Genomic DNA, 9,201 nt, shown 5'->3' with positions numbered 1-9,201 from the left:
ACACTTATGCTTAATTACATAAGATATGGGATCACTAATCCGTAGATTATAAATCACTAACTAATAAGTGCAGTCAATGAGAACATGGCCCTTATAAGCCAAATCAGAAGAAAAATAAAAGGAAGAATATGTTAGCCGAAAATAATGTCAAATTGGATCGAATTTGAAATTCCATTACCATATTGGATTAGGTTACTAAACATGTTCGATTTGATACCACCCAAGTGGATTGAATTCAAAACAAGTGGGATCCGGTTTTGAAATCCTTAAAAAATGAAGTCTGTTCTATTTCCTAATATTTAATTTAGGGTTCCTAAAATGTTAATTCGCCTCAATTAAATTCATAAATTGGCACATGATATATTTCCTTGTATGAAATTTGGGATCTTTCTATGCAAATCTATGATAAATAAAATTTAGGATGTTTCTATGCAAATCTACGACAACAAAAAAGGTATTATGTTAAAATGTAGTTGGAACAATTTGATAAGACCATGTTGTCAAATATGATTAGTTTTTTTTAGCGTCCTGTTGGTGAATTAAGATATTTTTATCAAATTGTCGCGACAGTGTTGTTTTAATTTACCAATATGGGAAATTTGCCCTAAGTAATAAAATACAAACCAACAGCATTATATCTTGGCGCCATGGTGGAATGAATGGAGGGAAGTGTGGGATATCGCATTGGCGCCTATAAAAGGTATGACTGGGATTGAGTATTTCCCCACATAGGCAAAAACCCAAATATTGAGAGTACATTCCAACTTCAAAAAATCAAACCACAGTCTATATTCTGAAGAAGCAAAATGCCAAACACAAACAAGCCTCCCCGTTCACCCATCAACTTAGCCGATGGAAAGGCTAAGAGGATAATCAAAAAGTACCAAAAAACCAGATCACTATTGATCAATACCCTCATGAAAAATGCGGATGCCCAAATTAAATTCCCTGACCATAAGAATGAGGTACCGTGTGTGAAGCAAAAAATGGGAGAGTTGGGTGAGCCCTCTGGCAACAAAAATGTAGACGATGATGCTGTTCCAAATATCAAGCTAGAAATGGAGCCGTTTTGTGGACCAACATCTAAAAAGGTAGGAGACACTAAAGAAGTGCAAAAGGTAATGCCTACCTTAGGTCACTAGTAGAAAAATACAATAAGGCACCCCTATAAAGGCACCGGTTCAGGCCAAACCGGTGCCCTAAACCGGCCCAAATTTGGGCGCCATTTTACACAAGTATAAAAGGCACCGGTTCAGACCAAACCGGTGCCAAAAAAAAAAAACTCGGTCATATTTATACCCCCCAAACCCTACTCTTCATTCTCGCCGCTTCTCCTCTCCTCTTCTTTCCTACTCTTTCTCTCTCCTCTCCTCCTCTTTCGCTCCACTTAACCAGTCTTTCTCATCTCCTCCTTCCCTTTCTCATCTCCTCCTTCTCCTTCAAGACTAAGCTACCGCGTCTCCTTCTCCTTCAAGCCCACCACGAAGACCACCACGGAGACCACCACGAACACCACTACGGAGACCATCGCAAGCACATGCAACACCACCACGGAGACCACCACGAACACGTCTCCTCCTCCCTCAATTTCTGGGTTTTTTTTTCGATTTCAATTTAGGTTTTTTTTTATGCGATTTTGATTTTTTTTTGTCGATTTCTGGTTTTTTTGGGTTTTTGTTTTCTGGGTTTTTGTTTCCTGATTTTGATTTTTGATTTTTGAATTTTTTTTTTCGATTTTGATTTTCGATTTTTTCTGGGTTTTTTCGATTTCAATTTTTTTTCGTTTTTGTTTTATTTTAATTGATTTCTGGGTTTTTTATTTGTTCGTTTTTGTTTTTATTTTTTCGCTTTCTGGGTTTTTCAATTTTTAATTTTTGTTTTTCGATTTTGATTTTTGTTTTTCTTTTTTATCGATTTTGATTTTTGTGTTTCGATTTTTACTTTTGTTGTCTGATTTTGATTTTTGATATTTGTTTTTCGATTTTGATTTTTGTTTTTCTTTTTTTTCGATTTTGATTTTTGTGTTTCGATTTTTACTTTCGTTGTCTTATTTTGATTTTTGTTTTTCGATTTTGATTTTCGATTTTTTCTGGGTTTTTTCGATTTCAATTTTTTTTGTTTTTGTTATTATTTTAATTGGTTTCTGGGTTTTTTAATTGTTCGATTTTGTTTTTATTTTTATGATTTCTGGGTTTTTTCCTTTTTATTCTGGGATTTTGTTTTTATTTTTTCGATTTTCTTTTGATTTTTTGATTTCTGGGTTTTTTCGATTTTGTTTCTATTTTAATCGATTTAATTCGATTTTTTTTATTTATTTTCTGGGTTTTTTTAATTTTTTTCGCAGCTTATTCATTTTAATCAATTTATTTTTGATGTTTTAATTGGCGCAGGTATACATAATCGAAGAATCAAGAATATGGGGATTTTTAGATTGTGATGTTGTAATATTTTTTTTTGATTTATATTGTAGTTTTTTTTTATATGTTGTATTTTTTTTTATATGTTGTAAATTTTTTTTTATTGATCTATGCTGTAAAATTTTATTGATTATATATATTAAACAGAATCGTTTATATTGATTGCGATGTTTGATTTATATTTTGTTTTTTTATTTAATTCAGTTTATTTAATTTTTAAGCAAAAAAAGACAAAAAAAAAATTGATTTTTGGGGTTTTTTTGGCACCGGTTAACCGGTGCCAAAAACTTTGAAATAATTTTTAGTTGGCCTTTTTGGCACCGGTTAACCGGTGCCAATTTCGATTTTTGCCACCGGTTTGAACCGGTGCCTTTTTAAACCCCTTTTTGGCACCCCCCACATTGGCACCGGTTCAAACCGGTGCCTTAGGCCGGGTTTGAACCGGTGCCAAATTCATTTTTTCACATAGTGGGTCCATTTGCTGCTCCATCCTTTACTGTGAAGGACACATTTAGTCCGATAAAAGATATGCCCTTCCATGAGGAGGACCTCATTAGGGTTCCAGTTGACATCGATCTTGATGTAGCGGATCCCCCAGTTACGAAAGAGGGACACACCAATTTTTCGGTTGTTGTTAGGAGCTGATAAAATCTACCGCGACTATGCTGGGAAAGTTGATGTTTCACCAAGTGAGATTAGGTTGTTGATGTGGTCTGATGACCGTACTATTCTCCGTTGGCAAAAACCTGAGGATGTTAAGCTGAAGACCGGTGATGTGGATTTCTTACTGGTGTTGTGGGTAATACATGCAATATTATAATAATGAATTTGTGGAATGGTTTGAATTGAAGTTAATTGTTTTACTTGTATATGTGTGTAGATTAAATTAATATTAAGCGGTTTACACAGAATTAATTATGTAAACGGTATAGTGACTTTGACACAATGCATGCAGGTCCTCTTTGAGGTAAAACGATTTGATACATAAAATGGTTGATAATATGGTTGAAGGAAGTGAAAATGTGGAGGTTCATGAGATTGTTAGTGAAGATGGCATTGATGACCCGTATGGTGATCAATGCATGTCTCCCTTCAACACAGTCGGAGATGAGGGTGGCTATGAGGAGGAGAACAATAATCAATTTATGTCTCCTATTAACACAATAGAGACATTAGACACTGTTGTTGGTAGTAATGACGTGAGTATTATGAAATGTGTTGAACCCCCTAAGGTTGGAATGATTTTTAAGATTTGGCAAGATGTCGAGTCATATTATAAAGAATATGCCGAACAAAAGGGATTTGGAGTCTGTAGACCACAAGGTGTGTATTCAAAAGGCGAGGTAAGAGAACGAATTACAACTACATGGAAGTGTGAATGTTGGGGTAGACCGGATATGAGAGCGATAAGGGAAGCGAAGAAAAGGGCAAAGTCTATGGATGTATCTGGTTCAGGCGGTGTGGTTGGGGGTGTTGTGTGTGTGGATGATTTAAGCCAACGGAAGAGAAAGTCTAAAAAATGCGAGTGTATGGCAAAGGTATATGCTAGTCTTAATCATGATGGGGAGTGGGAGATTAAGAAAGTGCATTTGGAACATAATCACAACCCGACACCACGTAAATCAAAGCTAGTTAAAGAGTATCGAATGAGGGGCCTTACCTCAAGAACTAGGAGGAGGTTGCTTGACTATTTTGAAGAAGGTGTGCCCATTGCACAGATTCATGGTTGCTTTGTGGCTGAGGTGAAAGGGCTTGATAACCTTGAATTTACTGTGAAAGACTTGTCGCATGTTGTATATAAGGAAAGGAGGCTCAAAATGGCCGGGGGTGATGCAGCAACGTTGATGAATTATTTTAAAAAAAATGCAAGATGGCAACAACAATTTCTATCACTCTGAACGCTTAGACCTAGAGGGCCGTTTGAGAGATGTTATTTGGGTTGATGGGCGTAGCCGTGTCGCATATGAAGAATTTGGTGATGTTGTCTGTTTTGATGCCACGTATCTAACAAATGAGTATGAATTACCATTTGTTAATTTTGTGGGTGTAAACCACCACGGACAAACCATATTGTTAGGATGCGCATTGGCTGCAATTCTCACTGTCCAGGCGGCCGCCATGAGGAAGCCGTTAGAGGAGCTAATGCCTTCTACGCGACATAGATGGTGCATTTGGCACATTATGAGAAAAATTCCTGAGAAATTGGGCAAATGTGCAAGGTAAGTATTCTAATTGTGTTTATCTATTCCTTCATACTTATAATTGTTTATAATTTAATCATCCAAATATGTACATTTCATTCTTGGAAGTTATTTTCATTCCTGAAAATTTTTTTTCTTACGTACATCTAACAGTTTAATAATGAGTAATAAGGTTATATACAATTAATGGATTGTAATGTAACAAAAAAATAAGTCATTGTCTTGTATAACGACAAAGTAGAATACATAATCAATATTGAGTAATTAGTCATTAGCCATGGGCCTGCTCTAGTACTGGGCCTGCTCTAGTATAGGGCCCCTAGATTAAAGTATGATCTGGTGAGATGAATTGTTTTAATACCAAGTTGTTGATTTAAATAACTTCTTCTTGTTTTATGTCTTACTGTTTTATTTTTATTTTAGCAAAATTCCCAAAAATTGGTATTATATATCCGAATATTAAATGACATATTAATATGTATAGGTACAAATATTTCAAGGGTGTTTTGAAGGCTATAGTCTATGAAAGTCTGACCGTTGATGAATTTGAGACAAGGTGGGCATCTTTAGTTGATGACTTTAATTTGGAAACAAATGATTGGCTAGCAAGCCTCTATGTTGAGCGTCATATGTGGGTTCCGGCATTCATGAAAGAATATTTCAAGGCTGGGATGAAGACAACTCAACGGGTTGAGAGTATTAACAGTTTCTTTGATGGATATGTTAATCGTAAAACCAAACTCTTTGAATTCCCCAGAAGTATGCGAAGGCCATGGATAAGCGTGTGAGAGATAAGACAGCTGCTGATGCAAATTGTGCAAAATATGTAAGGAGGATAGTCACTGGATTCACAGTGGAGAATTATTTTCAAAGTAAGTACACCGACAACAAGTTTCAAGAGGTACAAACAGAATGTACTCGATTGATGTACTGTAATTGTAAAGTGAATAAAATGTTGGATGAAAATACAATTGAGTATGCGGTTGAAGATCGTGTTTGGATTTTACCCGAAGGAAAGAGTGAGGAGGTGTTAACTAATCGGAGAAGGTATTTGACAGCAACTTTTAACAAGGTCACAAAAGAAGTTAACTGTCAATGCCGTAAATTTGTAACACATGGAATCATGTGCAACCATATGATGCAGATACTTGAACACAATGTTGTGGTTGAAATACCAGAGATGTATGCTGTTAATCGTTGGAGGAAGGATATTTTAAGGAAACACACTCGAGTAGGGGTTTCTTATCATGACCCTAATAAATATGCGGCTGTGAAAAGGTACAACAGGTTGATGGAGGATTTTGAACAACTATGTGATGTTGCAGCTATGGTGAATGACGATGTTGTTGTTGACACTGTAAGTAATGCTTTGAAACAATTAAGGTCTTTAATTTAAGAATGCAGGTTAAGAAAGGCAGCGGAGAGTATTTCCATTTCATTTCCAAGTGAAGGAGCACATGGTTCTGGTGTCATATTTGGTAACTGTTAGTCTAGATGAACTACTACAAGAGGGGGGGTGAATGGTAGTAGGTTCCAATCGCGGAACTTATGCGGAAATTAAAAACAAAACGTAAAGGAACTTAAAGCACACAACAAGTTTTACGAGGAAACCATCCAGTGCCCAACTGGAAGTAAAACCTCGGCCCTATTGGGACTTATAAACAAATTCCACTATAATAGGCAACTCTCCTAGTACAACCTATTACACAGACCTTTGCTTCGCAAGTTCCTCCTCGGACACTTGCTAATTGATAAGAATCTATCCTATCAGACCTAAGACACACTCAGGCACCTTTTTCGACCCAAGACACATTCAGGTTCCTTTCTCGACCTAAGACACACTCAGGTTCCTTTTTCCCACTGTGCAACCCAAGACACACTCGGGGTGACTAACTACCACTCGAATTTTAGAGAATTCAAACTCATCACAAACGTGAATTTAAGAGAATTCACAATCTCACCCCAAAATACAAAACACTCAAAACCCTTTTTCCCATTACAAGACCTCATTGAATATCCCTAAATACATATCTATGAATAAAGAGATAAAACTAATATGTTGGACACTCGAAATCTGTCTGGAACTTACTGGACGTATTGTAACCAAAACCTGATAGGAACTTTGACCAGGAGGACTGACTTAGCTTCGTGGTGAAGGATAAAACCATTAAGCACGACCACTACACTTCATCAGCCTCAACTTTGAATGAATTCCTATGAGCATATTTATAGTACACTCGAATTATTCATTTCATCTTGAAAAAGATAGATTTTCTGAAAAGATAAGTTTAAAAGATATTTTCTAAAAATCAGTTTTCCGAAAATATATCTTTTTGTTAAGAATAAAAACTGTCAATAATAATAAGATAAACTTAGCATAAAATCAGATTTTATTCAAAACTTATCTTTTTGTTTAAAATACTTTTTAAACAATCTTATCTTTTTCCAAAAGGGATTTATTAGAAGATAAATATCTTTATTCAGTAAAACCAAATCCCTAAAAGATATGCACGTATAAGGTAAATATATATATCATTAAAACCGACTTTTAACGACGTGCATACTTAAGTTCCTATTAGGTTCCTGAACTCTGATAGTCTCTGAGTTCCTGACAAGTCAGTTACTCTAATTTCATTGACTGTTTGGAGTTCACCTTGGTTCTATATAGACTTGTTCCAGACCGACTTTTATGTCCAACATACTTACATGAATCCTAGAGCAATATACTTCTATTTCTCTGTCTTCATGTTGCTTCTCTGAAACTCTTGTTCTGGAATCCTGTAGTCTTGATATATTCTGGATCTTAATGTTTGCCCCAGCATTACACCGGAACCAGGTCGTTACAACCCGTTTCGAAGTTCCTGTTAAGAAACTTCTGGAAGTTCCATTTATGGAACTCTTCTTCTAACTTTACTTGTATCCTCATGGATCTTCTAAAGTTCCTCTGTTTCAGTTCCTACTTCAGCCCTCAACGCTTACTGAACCTGCAAACATCACAATACTAGAAAATCCATATTAAATGGAAGTTTGCTCAATTCTTAACATCATCATCAAAACCTCATAAGGGCCAACAAGTTGTCCCTTTTTGATGATGACGAACTGAGCAAACTTCTGAGAATAACAAAGTTGTCACTTGCGCCCATGGTGTGCACGCTAGAATCACAACAGTCCGAAGAGGTCCAAATGTTGGAAAACGATTCTACAGCTGCCCCTTTTGGAAGGTAACGTCTAAATTTACAAAATATGTATTTGATTATAAAACTTAAAATAGTATTATTAACTAATTACTAAGTTGTTTAAAAAAAATAAAATCACTAAGTTTATAAATTTCTTTAATAATCCAGGATAGAGCCAAGGATTGCAGATTTTTTAAGTGGGAGGAAGATTTACCAACAACACTTGTAGGGGCTCATGAACAAATTCTCATACTACAAAGAGAAAAGGAGGTGCTTGAAATGGAGAATGGGGAATTAATTAGGGAGATTCAAAGATTGATCAATTTAAATCAGAAGGCTAATATGAGGAACTTAAACTTCAGGGCACGGATCAACTGCCTAGTTGTAGCCTTAGTTATATTACTCTTTGTAATATTTATTTTCATCATCTAACTTCTATTGCTTATGTAATCGTTTGCTACGTATGATGTTGTGGCTTAATACTTAATCCTACTCGGTTTAAAGATGTTTTAAAAATAAAATTCAGTGTTACAAACATGTTGTAGCACATTAGCATTTCAATCTCTAATAATCCATAAAAACATGTGGTAGTTAATGCATGAATGCCGCTTATGTGATAAGAACTATTAATAGAATTAAATTGATAAGAACTACAATTAGTTACTATATAGAAGTTAATTATATAGACTTCATAAGGAATTCGACAGGTATTTCAAGAAGTTATGGGCTAAAAAGTTCATGCATTCCTTTTTAGTACATGCTAGAAAACCAAATTATATTAAGAAACAAACAACGGAATTAGAAATTAAACACTTAATAAACATAAAGTATTAAACTTTTTAGTACATGCTAGAAAACCAAATTATTAAAATTCATAATACAACACAACACTTTATTTATAAGAAACTAGCAACTTCATCATCGATGATCCACTTGAGAAGCCTTCAACCACACATGCAATGGCCATAACATCTAAAATAATGATCGCCTAGACATTGGATGCCCCTACAAGTAAGAATATATATTTTATATGGTCAATAACAATGTACATATTTAGATATGTAAATAAGGTTCCAAGTGAATACGACATACTTATATCAAACAAGATTATCTAAGATGTACTATACCTTAAAGTATGTATCCACCTTCACGAAAGTTGAGTTAATTGCCCTCTGATCTGCAGCAATTAGATCATCCTTCCAAAGCACAACAACACCACCAGAAAGACCTACAGGGGATGCAAATGAAAAGCGAAAATTTCCTGGGAGTTCCCTCACAATAAGATGAACATTTTCAACGCTTTGCCTAGTTTCCAACAAGACAACTATACTAGGCATGTATCGTTCATACATTACTTGAAAATGTTCAGTAAATGAAGGCCTAGCTAGACCTCTTACGTTCCAACAA

General features: G+C 35.3%; 1 protein-coding gene across 1 annotated transcript; it reads left to right on the top strand.

Moving 5' to 3' along the window:
* The first annotated feature begins 3,406 nt into the window (after positions 1–3,406).
* Positions 3,407–7,526, top strand: LOC110717465 (protein FAR1-RELATED SEQUENCE 6-like). The gene is made up of 5 exons (XM_021896176.1): positions 3,407–4,244; positions 4,288–4,636; positions 5,103–5,307; positions 5,376–6,001; positions 7,403–7,526. Exons 1-5 carry the CDS (start codon positions 3,407–3,409, stop codon positions 7,524–7,526), a joined length of 2,142 nt encoding a protein of 713 aa, XP_021751868.1.
* Positions 7,527–9,201: the final 1,675 nt, after the last annotated feature.

This window comes from Chenopodium quinoa, unplaced genomic scaffold (genome assembly GCF_001683475.1).
Source record: "Chenopodium quinoa cultivar QQ74 unplaced genomic scaffold, ASM168347v1, whole genome shotgun sequence".
In the NCBI taxonomy this organism is placed as follows: Eukaryota; Viridiplantae; Streptophyta; class Magnoliopsida; order Caryophyllales; family Amaranthaceae; genus Chenopodium; species Chenopodium quinoa.
Note: the sequence above shows the minus strand (reverse complement) of the source record. Positions and strands in the feature narration are given on the sequence as shown.

Excerpts from the sequence above, each read along its gene's own strand:
- LOC110717465 (XM_021896176.1), top strand. The coding sequence starts at position 3,407 with ATGGTTGATAATATGGTTGAAGGAAGTGAAAATGTGGAGGTTCATGAG. Across the intron at positions 4,245-4,287 it reads GAGGCTCAAAATGGCCGGGG|ATGGCAACAACAATTTCTAT; the intron begins GTGATGCAGCAA and ends AAAAAATGCAAG. Across the intron at positions 4,637-5,102 it reads AAATTGGGCAAATGTGCAAG|GTACAAATATTTCAAGGGTG; the intron begins GTAAGTATTCTA and ends TAATATGTATAG.